The following is a 15499-nucleotide window of genomic DNA, read 5'->3' on the forward strand; positions in this document are numbered from 1 at the left end:
CCCTCCGGTTGGCTGTTGTGCTTTCACACTGGGGCATGTGCTCTGTCCTCACCAGACACAAGTTGTCTCTTCATGACCACGTCTCCAGCACCCAGAAGAGGCCCAGGCATCCAGGGGCACACGTCTGTGAGACAGTAATACATGTCTGGGGCACTGATATCCAGTGCAGGACTACTCATTGAAGACTTGGGCTTCAGGCAGTGGAGTTCAGTGCCAGGACGTGGCACCACACTGACCACAGGCACACCCCCCACCCACATGGTCACTAGGACGCAGGCACCACGCTGACCACTCACAGACCTCCTTTGGGTACTTAGAAATGGGCACCCCTTGACCCCAGCCGACCCCCTGGGAGCTGTGTGGCTCTCACACACTTGATCTCTTTCCAGGAGCCCCAGGTCCACGCTGTGCACTGTGTAGGTTTGAACATTTGCCAGTAAGTGACTTTGGCTGTAGGCAGTTGGGATTGCTTACTCGCTCTCCGTTTCAGCTCTCTGCTGTGTGAAGGGCGTGGGCATTTTGTGATGTTTGTAGGGCTTCCCACCCCAGTTGTGTATGCTTCTGGGGCTGTCCCTGTGTAGAGTAGGTGTTTCCTTCCCTGTGTCACTGATGAGGCTTTTGGGTCCCAGGGACAAGGAGGAAAATCTGCCCGTGGCCAGATGGGCTTGGAGGGGTTCTTCTGTTCTTGGGGCAGGGCCGGTGGTTCTTGCTCTGAATCCCCAGTGAGGCCGGGATCTGAGGCCAGGGTCTGCGTCTGTACGTCAGGGGGCTGGAGTCCGCAGCTGCCCATAGCAGCCCAGCTGTCGTTCCTGGAAAGTGAAATCATCCCTAAGTTCCCTTGAAGCTGGAACAATTTGTGCTGATTTTGTTTAACTGTGGTAAGTAATGACTTTAGAGGCAGAACCGTTGTATACTGAAGTAAATTCTTTTTCGAAGATATTTCAAGGCATTGAAGTAACTGAGTCAGTGGGTCAGGGCTCAACGCAGAGCACCCAGAGTGCCGAGCTCTGTGCTAGGCGTGATCCTGCTGACCCTGCAACATGTCATAACCGACACCCCTGACTTAGTGTGTTCCGTACTGAGAAATTCTCTATTTTGGCTTTCTAGTTAAGTAAAAAACCCCTTTTGTTTAACATTTTAAAAAGGTCAGCATGTCCCTCCAGAACATAGGGGTATTGGAGTGGAAACCAGAGCAGTGCTGAAGGAGCACAAGGGTGGGCGCTGGCGTCAGAGAAGCTGTGGGGTGCAACACGTTGATACCAAAGCTGTGCAAGCTAAGTGATGCCAGGACATGTGAGCGAAAGTTGCTGCTGATGGAATGGCAGAGTGGAGGACATCTGTGTATGTATGTGATGTATTCGGGAGGTGGGGGGATGCAGAGTGGGCAGAGCCAGTTGGCTGGGGACAGCGTGCCAGGGTGGCTAGAACAGGAGTCCACGAGACAGTGGAGTGGAGTGGACACCAAGGAAGGAGGAGGTTCTGGGCTGAGTGAGGAGACCACTGTTTGTCATCACATCAGCACCAATGACTTGCTAACGTGTGCATGGATTGGCCTGTAAGACTAATAATAGCTGGTGGCACATGTTTGCTATTTCTGCCGTCATACCTTCCAGCTAGCTCTGACGGCTTCTACTGCAGGCGGAACTTTTGCGGTACTTTTCCTTATGTAACATTTTAGTTGTGACACTTTAGATCACGTAAGGCCAAACAGTTGCATGCTGTGGAAAGTTCCTTACTAATTAAATCCCTTAGGAGCTGGAATAGGATGGGACTTTGGAGATTTTAAAACACAGGTTGTGAGATCAGTTTGATTGGTTGCGATCAGCTTTTATTGTTTTTGAAGAATGAACGAGAAAAGCAGACATCTGTGTGCATGGTATACAGTAAGGGCTTTGGTAAGACAGGTAGGCCTCCTGGGTGCAGCTGCGGGTGTGGCGGGCCTCCGTGGGGTGCAGTCCTCACAGGCGCTCTGTGTGGGTGCCCGCCCACTGCTTCCTGAATGCTCTCCTCTGCAGGACCTTGAGAAGCCTCTCTCGTCCCCACAGCAGCCTGCGTTTATCCTGGGTGAGGCCACGCTCCCTTTGCTTAGCCAGGCACCCCTTGGGGAGTATCACTTCGTAAGGATTACTTCGAGGACTGAGAAGAGAGGGTATTTCTGTATGTGTTGGAGGTGGCTGGTCTGTGCCCCAGAAGGAGGGGCTTGGGCAGTTGGTATATGCTGGGGATGGCTCGCTGGGCCCCTTCCCTTCCTGACAGTGCATTCATCAGGCTGCTCTGCTCAAAGGAGCCTCTGCTCACCGCCTCCAGCGTCCCCACGTCCAGGATCCTGTTGGCCCTTCTGTGCCTCCTGTTCCACAGAAGCAGAGACGCGTTCCGAGGAGTTGGTGCTGGCATCCAAACAGCGGATTCTCATCCAAATGCTGTCTGCTTTCCAGCATCGTGATACATGAACGTGACCATGCTGTGTATCCGAGGGGCCTTGTAATATGGGGAAGAACAGGCAGTAGACCTAACTGATGCCCTTCCCTGGACCCTGTGGTGCCAGGGTTTGGATGTCAGCTCTCTAAATAAAGGACGTGGCATGCAGTGGGGGGCATGCAGGGCCTCTTGAGTATCACTGCATCTCCAGGCTGCCCTTCTGCTCTTCCAGGAGCCTGCCCAGGTGCGGGTGCTGGGAACACCCCTGAGCAGGGCCCAGCCACGTTTAGCACTCTGACTCACCCCCCCACCCCCACCCCAAAGTGGCCACGCCACCAGCTTTGCTTGGCCGAGCCAGCCGGCCATTTCCTGTGCCCTGGGGAACCGCAGCGCTCTGTGGGCTGACGAGATGGTGCCGCAGTTTCCAGGACCATGTTTTATGTGCGTTTCACCAGGTTCCGCAAGTGGCCTGTTGGATACTCCCCATGTGTAGCCCTTTCCTGAGAGACCAAATACACAGCCAGACCTGGGACATTGTCAGTGGTGCACTCTCTAACCAGAGCAGGGTAAGGAGGCAGCTTGGGCTAGGGTCCCAGTGAGCCCAGGCAGCCCCCAGCCCGGCTTCACACAGCAGAGCTCAGGAAGATGGACCCACCACAGCTGCCAGCCCAGAGAGAGCTGATGGTCTTAAACATCACTCCCTGTGAGCTTCTGAATGTTCGTGCGTTGTTCGCACCTCCTGGAAGATGTCACTGCTGTTTGACTTTCCATTCCAGCGTCTGGACTGATGGACCGTGCCATGCCCCACGAGCCCTGCTCAGGGAGCCAGGAGGGCCCGTCACTTCAGCTGCAGAGGAGTGAGCCGCTCATCTCTGAGGGGGATGCCCAGGAACTGAGACAGGTAATGTGCACTCCCGGCACCACGTGGTCCCTGCATGTGACATGCTTCTTCTTCTGCCTGCCCCTAGCTCCTCGCTGGGAGATGCTGGCCTGTCTTCTGCAGGGGCCTGTCACTGTGCCCCCCAGCTCTGTCTGCTCGTGTAGCTGGAGAAAGGAAAGAGCGGTGCCCATTCTGAGTCCCTGTGTTCCATGGCACACAGACACTCCGTGCGCACGGCCCCCCTGCTGGCTGCTCTGCCTGTTGTACATGTACACGTGCAAGTATACATGTGGGCTGTGTGTGTGCAGGATATGCAGGTTCATGTGGGCTTTCTGTGCATATACATGTGTGCATATGTGTGGTACATGTACTCGTGTGTACGTGTGTGTGCTATGGGTGTGGTGCCCTGTGTTATGAGATGTACCGTGCATGAGATGTGCACATGAGGTGTACATGTACTGTGTATGTGCTATGAGACCCATCTGTGTACATCTGTGCGTTGTGACTTATAAGTGCATTTATGTACATGTGTGCTCTGTGTACATGTACTGTGTGTTCTGTGTGCTATGATACCATCCATGTATACACGTGTGTACTATTGGTGTGCTTATCTATGTCTTCATGTGTGCATGTATTCTGCGTGTATCTATGTGTGTCTGCTGTGTGTGAATATACTGGGTGTCCCAATGTGTGCATGTACTGTGTGTATGTATGTTGTGTGTGCCATGTGTGCATGTTTTTCTGTGTGTGTGCGTTGTGTCTGTGTGCCATGTGTGCATGTACTGTGCGTGTTTATGTGTGTGTGCCGTGTGTGTACTGTGCTTGTCTGAGCATGTCTGTGTGCAGATCCTGTGCATGTTTGTGTGCTGTGTTTGCATGTGTCTGCATGCCTGCATCTGTGTCTTGTGCATGTGTGTGCTGTGCGTACATGTCTGTGCATCTGTGTGCACATCCTATGTGTGTGTCTGTGTGCGGTGTTTGCGTGTCTGTGCATTTCTGTGTGTGCCTGTCCTGTGCGTGTGTCTGTGTGTGTCTGTACATGTCAGCATGTGCATGACTCCACAGGTGCACATACAACTGAGAGTACTCACTCATCCCAATTGCTCTCAAGGGCTTGACACCAGATTCTTGCCACTTTTTGTCCGGGAAGTAGAAATTTAAACAACATTTGCTAGAAATACTTTTAAATTGTCTTCCTGTGTTATTGCTGGAGAGTGCAGTGTTTTTTCCTTTTCCTTTTTGAGTAGTTTTGAAGCAGATACCGAGTGTCACCTTGTTCATCAGCATCTCAGTGCACTTCTTTAGAACATAAAAGCTGTTAAAAGCCCTCACGCTGTGCTGCACTAGCCTTGGTTTGTCAGAACCCATCGTCTCATTCAGGGAGATGTGCTTGTTGCTTTGTGAGAGAGAGAGAGAGAGAGAGAGAGAGAGAGTGTGTGTGTGTGTGTGTGTGTGTGTGTGTGTTCAGCTCACAACCGTATGAGGCCTGTTCCAGCTGCTCAGCAAAGCGCCTCTCACTACACAGCTTCCCTCTGTCCTTTCCGTTAGCTTCACAGTCTTTTTGTAGCAAAAACTCAGTTGTTTCTCTGTGGAGATTTTGGTTTGCTTCTTCCTGACTCAGTTTCCCTGGTTCATAGCTCAAAGTTTAGCCATATCCAGGCTCTGGTCTAAAGAGGTTGTGTCATCCCTGGCACCACACACTTCCACCAGGGCACATAGGAAGACCATTTGTCTTTCAAACCTGTTTTTAAAGAAAAAGGCTTACTGACATGTCAGCCTAGGCATAGCCTCCTTTAAACTTGGCCATTTCCTTTCTGGAAAAAAAGTGCTCATCTTTGCTATGGGATATTTTAAATATGCATGATTTGTCACTCTTTCCCTGGGTCTAACTTAGTCACTTTGAGTAATGACCACGGAAATGCTGCTTTCTAGCTGCGACCAGCAAATGCTGCAGGTTACCGACTGAGGTTTTTGATGCACATATTGACTCCAGAATATGGCTTCAGGACTTGAGAAACCCCCATCCTATAAGGAAACACTACCATTCTCTTGAGAATGGATGTGAGCCCACACACCTCAGGCTGCTGGGATCTGAGACCCTTCTCCCACCCTCGTGTGAAGCTGTCCTGCCGCTGTGTCAAGACCAAGACAGGGACACAGCTTTTTGATGGGAAATGTAGGGATTTTATGTTAATTCTGGTGATGGCCATGTAGTGTGAGAAGGCCCTTCCAGTTTCACACCAGCAGCCTCTGCCCTAGAAGCCAAGATGGTAGAGGTCATGATGAAGATGCCAGCAGCCGGGAATGGAATGAGCTTCCTCACTCACCTTCCACGTGAGACCATGTCTGTGGGGTTGGTCCTGAGCATCATCAGTGGCTTAGTGAGCCCTGTGGTGTCCGTGCTGGGAACAGCAGCTGCTGTGCTGAGTCAGGACGTTGGCCACAGGGTGGGGACGTGGTGACCCCTGAGTGGTGAGACTGGGGAGAGCCGCTGCGGAAGAGCAGGGCTTCACACCAGCCACCAGTCCTCCTCCCTGCAGGCACCCTGGGTCCACCAGAGAACGTTTTCTGGAGGTAAAACACATGTTTCCTATTTAGAGAATTCTTAGCTGTGTAGCTGAAGCCCCAGCATAAGTAGGAATGAGGTAAATTTCTGGGGAAAACAGAAATGCGAGAACCACTCCTCCCGTTCAGCTGTGGTTTCTGTGGCAGATGCGATTACCGTCCTTACGTGGAAATGGGTCTCGGTGACTTAGCCCGCAGTGGATGCTGAGAGACGCGGCTGGTGTGGTTTCCCCAGGACAGGAGGGTTCTGCACCCTGTGCCAACTACCACTACACGTGGGCCCCGGAGCAGCCCTCACTGCGGCGTCCACTGTCCATGGGGAGGGCCTGTGGTGGCAGCAGCCAGGCCAGGAAGCAGATTCACTGGGATAGGTTTGGCAGAGCGGCCTGAACCGTGGCTCCCATCTGAGGTGCTGACCTCTCCTCGCTCGAGCTGCTGCTTGTTTGTCACCAGATCTGGGTCCAATGCCAGGTCCATGCAGTTTGAGGTTCCGTCAGTCACCCTGCTCCCCAGACTGTCCATCCTGACCTTTCCCCCCTCTCCCCACCCAAGACCAGGATGAATAGTGAGCACTGCCAAGGGGCTCCCCTTAGGGGCTGCTGACCTTTTCCATAGTGGGGGTGTGGCATGTAGACTGGGGCACAGGTCACGGTTCCCACAGCAGGGGGTGCAGTGTGTGAACTAGGACATAGGTCACGGTTCCCACAGCATGGGGGTGCAGCATGTGGACTGGGGCGCAGGTCACGGTTCCCACAGTGGGAGTACCCTGTGTAGACTGGGGTGCAGGTCACGGTTCCCACAGTGGGGGTGCCCCGTGTGGACTGGGGCACAGGTTCCAGTTCCCACAGCAGGGCGTGCAGAGTGTGGACTGGGGCGCAGGTCAAGGTTCCCACAGCGGGGGGGTTATATGCTATTGTTTTCCTGGCCTGATACCAGTGCAAACACTGGCCATCACTTAGGCCCAGTTGGGCATCTGTTACTTTGTAAATTATCAACAAAGCTTCCTGAATACATCAAGCCTATGTCATCTGTTAAACCAGCAGAAGGGACTTGGTACCAGGAAGGAGGTGCTGAGTAACTTCTCACATCCATGGCAGGTGACATTTCGGGGAGCAAACGTCTATCGGGGGACCTGCCCTAGCTGGGCAGTCTGGTCCTGGCACTGGTGCGGCCCTGCTCTTGGCCCCACAGTCCCGGGTGGGCTGCACGCCTGCCCTGGCCCTGGCCTCTGCCTCTGGACAGCAAGGGCTCTGGGCAGCAGGGACCCTAGAACCCTCCACCTGCTGCACAAATGAGCACAGTGACAGGAAAGCTGACTCACAGGAGAATGTCATGCCCCACCTTCTGTATTATCCATGGGTTTTCTGTGCACTCTGCTGGTGAACTGCATCACTGGCAAACATGACCTGCCACTGTGGACCCCCTCCCCAGCCTCTCTGTGGCTTCACGTGCCCTTCGTGCTCTCCTCTGGGATCCTAGACAGCCCATTGCGCTCTCACACATTGGCTGTGGCCCCAGTCAAGAGCTGGCCCATGCTGTCTGTGGCTCAGGTGGGGCTCAGGTGGGGCTGGCAGGGCCCCTCACCCGCACTCAGAAAGAACAGACCTGGGCGGTGCAGATGCTTTCTGCCCCCTCCGCTGTCTCGGAAACATGAACAGGGCGGGAATGCCGGATAAGGAACCCCGGGGTCTTGTCCATTGACAGGATTCCAGACGTGCCAGCGTCTGGGTGAGCATCTCCCAGGGCAGCTGCTCTGCTGTGCAGACAGAGGAGCACCAGGGCCAGGGGCAGACGCTTTCCCGTCTTCTCAGTCAGCCTAGACGTGCCCCTGCCGTGTTAGGGGGTTTGGTCATTTATTACTGAGTTGCCTGGCTGTTTTTTATTGTAGGGAATGTATATGGTGTAAACGTTGCCATCTCGCCCACTCTCAGTGTGTAGTTCAGTGGCACTGATCATGCGCAGAGTGCCCTGCGGTGCCACTGCCTCCAGACAGTCCCCTGCAGCGCCAGCCCCGTGCTGGCCCCTCCAGTCCTTGCTCTGTCAGGTGTGTGTCCTTCCATGCTGGCCCCCCTCACTTTGCACTGTGTTTTCAGAGCTCATCTGTGTTTCCTTTTCGCAGCTGAATGGATGGCCGACAGTTTGTGTGTCCATTCATCTGTGCCTGCAGTACGTGGTGCTGCTCTGAACATTCACACAAGAATCTGTGTGGGTCTGTGTCTGCTCCTTGGGGGCATATACTAGCTAGGCGTGCAATTGCTCGGTCACGGGATAATTCTAGGTGTAGATTTTTGATGAGCTGCCAAACTCTTTTCCATAATGGCCATACCGTTTTATGTTCCTGATGGCACGGACGTGGGGAAGTGAGTCCTCTAGCTTCATTCTTCTTTTTCAGGATTGCTCTGTCTCTTCAGGGCTCCATGCAATTCCATATGGATTTGAGCATCCGTTTTTCTGTTTCTGAGGGAATAAAAGGCTGCTGGAAATTTGGTACTGCGTTGAATGTGTAGGTAACTTGGGCGCATCTTGTCATCCTGCCATCCAGGAGCACAGCACATCCCTCATTATTTAGTTTGTCTTTAATTTCTTTCAGTGCGATGTGTGGGTTTTAGGCCTTTACCTCTATTTGCTTGTGTTCTGGGCTGAGCCCTATTTGGATCCCATCGTGACCTGATAGTGGGCTGGTTTCCAGGGTCCCCCTACAGCACTGTGGGTCCTCACGTGCATGTGCCCTGACTGGACCTTGAGTTAGGGAGGCCACTGGAGGCTGATCAGCCAACTGTGAGTGAGGGCTCTCAGGGTCTCACAGTTAGGCTGCAGATCTTGAGGTGGGGACCGTGAAGGTAGGGCCTCCCTAGAAAAGAATCCTGTGCTGCTATCCACAGATAGCCCTTGGGGCCTCAAGAAATGCAGCAGAAGGGACAGGGTGGGATGTGGGGGTGGTCTCTGAGTGCTGAATGTGACAGATTGTAGCCTAGAATGTTCTTTACAGCCTCCAGAGCTTTGGCTGTGCTGGAAGCCAATTTTTCCCTCTTTACCTTCTCTATAGCATATTAATGGCCCCAACTGGAAGAACTATTTGGAGTTGCAGACAGCTTGATTTATCCCAGCTCTGTTCTTAAATGGTTGCTAATTTCTCACTGCAAGAAAATTCACAGTTTTTCAGTGAGTCAGCTTAATAACAAGATCAGGGCAGACAGTCTAGCTAATACTAACCTCACTTTAGGTGCTTCGTATTAATACAGTAATACTCGGAATCCTGGAGCTTTATCATGAAGAACAGCCAAACATTCTTTTCTTTCAGACCCTACATGAGGCCACCAGTACATAAAAGATGTTTTGGACACATCAAGGCCCATGCTTCCATGCACCACCACTCCCCTGCTGCCATTATGCAGTGATCCACAAGGCTGGACGCCCTGGGGTCCTGGTGGCACAGCTCGCAGCAGAGCTGGGCCTCCGACTCCCTGCTTCCCACATCTTGATGGCTGGTGTGAGGTGCATACATGGAGATGCATCTGCTTTGGTCAGCGGACCTCCTTTGCTGGATGAGCTGTTTTTCCGTTTTTATAAACAAGGTGGAAACATGTCCGTCTCCGCTCGTATCTGTGCTGCTGTCCCAAGATCTGTGGTGCCAGGAGGTAGAAGCTGTCAGGGCATGTGGCCAGAGCAGAGGAGAACGTAGTGATGTCTGCTGTGTCCTGGGGAGCACGTGGTGCCTCCTACTTCCAGCCCGGGTCACACTGACACACCCGCACCCTGCCCGTGGAGAACGGAGCTTGCTGTGCAGACACAGTTGAGCACCTCTGCCCCTCTGGGCTGCAGATCGCTGAGTATTCCGGACCATGCCGGCACACATTTGTGTCTCACCTGTGCCTGTGTATTTCTTTGGAGTTTATAAAAGTCACTTTCTCCTCAGCTCAGTTGGACAGTTCCTGTGTCGGGTGGACGTGCTTGCAGAGATGGCTGGTCACCGGGCTGACTTACTGGTGTGGCAGGGGCTTGAGGCAGAGCCCAGGGACAGCCAGCTGATAGTTCAGAGGCTGGCGGCATGACACACCGATGACTAGACAGCTTGTCATCCTGGGCCGCAGAAGTAACAACTGTGTGAAGGTCTGGCCAGACTTCCTGTTCCCCATTTTTTCCACCCCGTGTTATATGGAATGCACATGATGGCATTTAATTTCTCTCATTCATTCCTTAAAGAGAAAAACACTGGACCAGGACTTGAGGTTCCTAGTTTGAAGACTTGCTCGGTGATTTTCTTTGCAGACTTGGTAGCTACGCAGATCACACGTGTTTTTGTAGTATTCATTTCAAGTGCAGTTTTGGCGGGTCAGCTGGGCTCTCCACAGGCCACAGAGGAGGGGTCTCGGTGAGACATTTTCAGAATCAGACAGTTCAACAGGAACGAGCCCGTGTTTACACAATAGACTCCATAACATGCTCAACTTGCATAGGCACATCAGTTGGTCTTGCTCACGAAGTAAGTTGTGTGTCTGTTATCTCTGCATAGGAGGCACAGACTCCTCCCGCTGCTGCTGCCTTGATAGGGAGGGGAGATGCTCACACAGGGGCTGGCATGGGGGACGGTGCTCAGGGGGAGGGTGTGGAGATGTGCTGTGAGGATACCACTCAGCAGCTTGCTAGAACTTCACATAATAGAAGACCATATCTCGCTAATAATTCGTTATATTGATTCTATGTTGAAATGATAATATTTTTATTGAGTTGAGTTAAACAGGATGTGTTCTTCAAATCAAAAACACTTACCATTTTTTATAGGGCACCTGAATGGCTCAGTTGGAGGAGCCTGTGACTCTTGATCTTGGGGTCGTGAATTCAAGCCACATAATCAGAATGTAGAGATTACTTAAATAAAAAAATGCTTACTGTTTTTACTGTTGAAAATGTGAGCATTAAAAAATTTAAAGTCACAGGTGTGGCCCTCCTTATGTGGGACCTTTGCCATAGCTTCTCAGAGCTCCAAGAGCAGGCCTGGGGCTGGTGCCCTCCTCTCATGGCTGTTTGAATGGCTTGCTGATCCCTGGCAAGGGCCCTTTTGCCTTTCTAAGGAATGTGTGGAGTTCCTGTCAGTGTCACTGGTGCTGTGACACCTGTCGTCCACGAGCTCATCACACCAGGGCCACACAGTGCACACTGGCTGCAGAGCCCGGGGTCTTGCACATGCCTCTCAGCCCCGTGTGTGCAACAGTTAGTGTGAGGGTTCACAGAGACATTCCATGCCCTCATTTGGGATGACTGTGGATGAGAAACCAGGAAGCAGCTGCGTGGATATGCACTTCCACCCCCAGTGTCATGTCCCCAGGCCAGCGTATGGGTATGGGTATTCACACAGGTGCCACAGCATCACCAGCGGTGCTTGTCATCTAGGCTCAGGACAGGTTTTACTTTCTTCTCTGGCCCCATGTCCTGATTTTCTATCTGTGGTGTGAGTCTTGGAACAGGACAGGACAGTGGATGCCCCGCTCTGAAGGAAGCAGCTGTTGCCTTGTGGCGAGGCTGCACCCGGCCATCCACACAGCTGTGGTGGTGACTGCTCACAGTTCAGAGCCGGGTGGTTTGAAGGACGCTACGTGGTTGACAAGGACATAGAGGTGGTGGACAGCGCATGTGGCTTCATTGCCCGGCACAAGGCAGGGGGGTGGAGGTACCACTCATGAGTGTGAAGTCAGGTATAACCAAGCATGTGGCCAAGGCCAGTCTCCTCAGGGCCATAATGTGAATGTACCTGCTGGAGCAACCTCATTAGAACACTGAAAGTACAGGCCAACTGGGAGGGGTCATTGAGCAGAGAAGACGGAGCGCGAGGACCTGCCTCACACGGTGGTGATGGTGAGCAGCGACTGTTTATTATGCTGTTTGGGCCTCAGCCATATGAGGTCATAGGAACGCGATGGAAAAGACCTCCTGTATTAGGTCATCTAGCCCGTCCCTCAGAGCTGACTGACCCCACAGTATACTTTCCAGAGCTCCGTCCAGTTTTTCCAGTGACTCAGCGGCTCCCAGAGGGTGCAAAAGGCTGCTGTCTGAGCCTGCGACCTTGGGTCAGGATTTGTTCCTCCGCGCCTAGACGGAGCTCCCAGGGATGATGCTTGTGTGCAGAGATATGTGGGGTAAGTCCTGCCTCTGTCAGGAGCGCCTGAGACTGCAGATGGCCCTAGCGCTCCTCACCACTGGGTCCCTCCTGCAGCGGAGCCCTTCCAGGACTTGGCGGGGGCGCCTCACATCCCACTTTATAGTTTTCACAGCTTGTTCACATTTGTGAGCTCATTGCAGCCTCACCATTCCTGAGGAAGGAGTTGATCTTACTACACTCCAAGCCACCTCCCTGCCTCCTCCATTCCATTCCTCCTATATCCGATGAAGCAGCTCTCTCACGTGGTGGGCAGCACAGGGTCACTTTGTGTGAATGCACAGGGAGTGTCACGCCTTCCCCTGGGGTGCTGTGTGGTCTCCATGATGACAGTAGGTCTCAGGCTGCAGTGTCCTGGCTGTGCCTGCGACAGTGATCTCTGTGTGCGGCATGGTGTGGTGCCAGTAAAGTTAGATCTGGGGCCCTTCTGATGCTCACCCAGGCTGCCCACACTGACATCGGTCCCTAAGGGACAGAGGCCTTTGACATGGGGAACAGGCCCCCGGGCTCCTCTGATGATTCATGTTCTGCAGTTCCTTTGTCCTGACCTAACCAGTGATCTGAAACTTTCCCTAAAAGAGGTATTAACGTTTATTGCAAGTAGTTGGTCATTAAGATCTCTCTTAAAATCATTCCTTTTTGTTGTTACCTTGAGGATACTACATTTTTAAATGCAGGCTCACCATGCATGTAGTTAAAGCACATTTCTCAATGCAAGTGGCCTCAATAGGATTGCAGTAAAGTGGCTGCTCTTACCAGCGTATGAGACGTTTTGACATGTGACATGAGTCCCAGAGATGTTGGCCTCCCAGAGCCCTGGGGCCTATGCTTCCAGGCCAGCCCACCTCTTTTTACAGGGGCCCCACGGGCTGTGCTTTGAGGCTGCTCCAGGCCTCGGGCTATTTGTATGTATCTGTGAAATGTTTCAAACAGGAAGAAAGGGATTTGGCTTACGTGGGTGCATACAGGTAATAGAGACAGTGGTTGGTCAGAGCCGGAGCCTGGTTGTGCCCTGAGCCAGCCCTCCCCTGCTATGTGGCTGGAACAGCAGTGCCCCGGGGCATCGTCAGGAGGGAGGGGGCTGGAGCTGGCCAGAGGGCAGGCTCCGCAGCCCTGGGGGTCAGTGCTGGTCAGCAGCAGAGCTGAGACCCAAACCCGGGATTGGAAGGCAGAGGGTTTGTCATCCCCACTGACTCACAGAATTTCCTAAGTACTGCAAAATAGTGTCTGTTTTTGAGAGCTTAAGAGAAGGCAGGCCCTCCTGCCATGTATGCTGCTCTTGCAGATCCTGAGGAAGCTGAAGAGTCTCGCACTGGACACTGAGACGGAGCTGGAGAGGCAGGATGACGTCCTGGACGGCATCACCGCAGCCATTGACCGGACCACCTTAACCATTGACAAGCATAACCAACGTACGAGAAAACTGACCTAGGACTGGAAAGCAGAGAGGTGACTGATTCTGATGACAGTGGCTTCCCTGAGGACTTTGTCCTCAACACTTGCATGCTTCCTACATAAAAATCTGGGAAGTCGTCCCAGGGGCCAGTTAGTAGTTGGAGGCCCTGTGCCAGGAGCTGTGGGCTTGCCTCAGGGTGCAGGGCTGCTGTGATGTGATTCCTGCCATAATACAGGCAGGGAAGGGGGAGCTCCAGGAGAGGGAGGTCTGCCTGCAGATCCAGCAAGTCCCCCCAAGCCCCTGCCATGGTGGCCCTGCTCCCCCACTGCCCCCAGGCCCCAGCTCCCTGCTCCCCTGTTCCCTACTCCCACAGCCCAGCTCCCCTGCTCCCCCATTCCCCTCAGGTCCCAGTTCCCTGCTCCCCCCAGGCCTCGGCTCCCCCTTCCTACTGGAGCCCTTCAGAGGGTCCACAGTAACAGAAAGGCTCTTACCCACACGGATGGCTGCACCCAGTGGCTGCTTTGCATGGCGAGCATCCCCACTAGCTGAATTTTCATTCTTTCTCTGTTCTTGCTAGGTGTAAAAGGGCAATTTAAAACTCTGTGAAAGAAATGTGCTGATTTTTGAATCTGCCTCACCTCTGTGGGCTGGTCTGCATGGGCCCCTCTCATGTCACTTCATTCCATTCTTCTCTGGAAGACGGGCCTGTGTCTTTTGGTTGTACTGTGACCTCCAGTACATCTGTAGGTCTTTCTGTGAACACCTAGAATATTCTTGTCCAGTTTGTAGCCAAGTGTGAAAATAATACATACTGCACCTATTTTAAAAAGTGTTGATTTTTTTTTCTTTGACCGCTCTATTTCTATCCAGAAACAAAAGAGAAATCATGGTTTAGAATATATTTTGAAGATGAGCAGTCATGCTGCTTTTTGCTTAGTTTTGGGTGTTTCAGTGAGAGGGCCCCTCAGGGAAGGACAAGGCCAAAGTGGAGAAGTGGGAGACCCTTCCCCTATCACAGCCAAACAGGCCACCTGCAGACCGCTTTGCAGTAGCATCCAGGAGGGCTGTGCACAGAGACGCCTTTAGGCCTTGCTAAGGTGTCCCTTTCAGACTGCACGGCAGGCCCCGTGCTGACGTTCTGGGTCCTGGACGGTTTGAAGAGTGAATGGGCAGGCGCAGTGCTAGTTTTCTAGGGCTGCTAATGAAATACCATAAATGAAGGTCTCGGGACACCAAGCTCTGTCCCCTCCCAGGTCTGGAGGCCAGGAGTCCGCAGTCAAGGTGTCGTGGCCGTGCTCTCCACCTGGAGGGGCCCCAGGCATTCTGGGCTCGTGGCCATGTCTCCCCAGTCTCTGCCTCTGTCACCACATGGTCATCTCAAATCTCCTTTTCTCATAAGGACATCTGGCTCGCCCTGAGCCAGGATCAGCCTTTGCATCGTGTGACAATTTCCACTAAGGTCTCATTTCTGAGGTTTGGTGTGGGTGTGAATTTTGGAGTGCTGTGACTTCTGGAAGCTGACCTGTTCGAGAAAACACAGGAAGGGGCACCTGGATGGCCCAGTGGTTGAGCACCTGCCTTTGGTTCAGGTCATGATCCCGGGGTTCCAGGATCAAGTCCCGTATTCCCCCCAGCCTGCTTGTCCCTCTGCCTGTGTCTCTGCCTGTCTTTGTGTCTCTCATGAATAAATAAATAAAATCTTTTAAAAATCTTTTAAATCTTTAAAAAAAATAAAGACATAAGAAATAGCACTTCCAGAAAGTAACCTTCACAGGGGTCTTCTAATTCTTCACTTCTTGGTGAATTCTGTTCCTAGTCTCTAGCTGCATTATTTGGTCTGTACTTCCCAACCTCCACTGCACCTGTCCCATCAAGGTTTCTGACTGATGCTGGTGTGTGAGTGGTTGCTCCTGACTTTTCCTGGCAGGATGAGGATGGAGCTTTCAGAGCTCACAGCCACTCCAGAGATCTGAGCCCCATGCAGTTCTTCTGCTCATGCTCAGTGCTGAAGAGGGCAGGGAGGGCACAGCAGATGTGTAGATGTGTCAACAAGCACAGTCACTGAGAGGTTATGTACTGCCCAGAG

At 52.8% G+C, this 15499-nt stretch overlaps 1 protein-coding gene across 3 annotated transcripts in view; it reads left to right on the forward strand.

The window, feature by feature from the left end:
• Nucleotides 1-15124, forward strand: part of SNAP47 (synaptosome associated protein 47) — a 47046-nt gene extending 31922 nt beyond the window's left edge. The window contains exons 4-6 of one of the 3 annotated variants that reach the window (XR_008665517.1): nt 3195-3319; nt 11852-11997; nt 13303-13425. Coding sequence is in view for 2 of the 3 variants with exons in the window: in XM_055333730.1 (XP_055189705.1) it covers nt 3195-3319; nt 13303-13449 (272 nt within the window). In the remaining variant the exon portion in view is untranslated. Of the gene's footprint in view, nt 1-3194; nt 3320-11851; nt 13467-13990 lie in introns of those variants that run through there. The other 2 variants (XM_055333730.1, XM_055333732.1) reach the window with 2 other exon arrangements.
• Nucleotides 15125-15499: the final 375 nt, after the last annotated feature.

The sequence above is a fragment of the Nyctereutes procyonoides genome, unplaced genomic scaffold, assembly GCF_905146905.1.
Source record: "Nyctereutes procyonoides isolate TBG_1078 unplaced genomic scaffold, NYPRO_anot_genome, whole genome shotgun sequence".
Classification (NCBI taxonomy): Eukaryota; Metazoa; Chordata; class Mammalia; order Carnivora; family Canidae; genus Nyctereutes; species Nyctereutes procyonoides.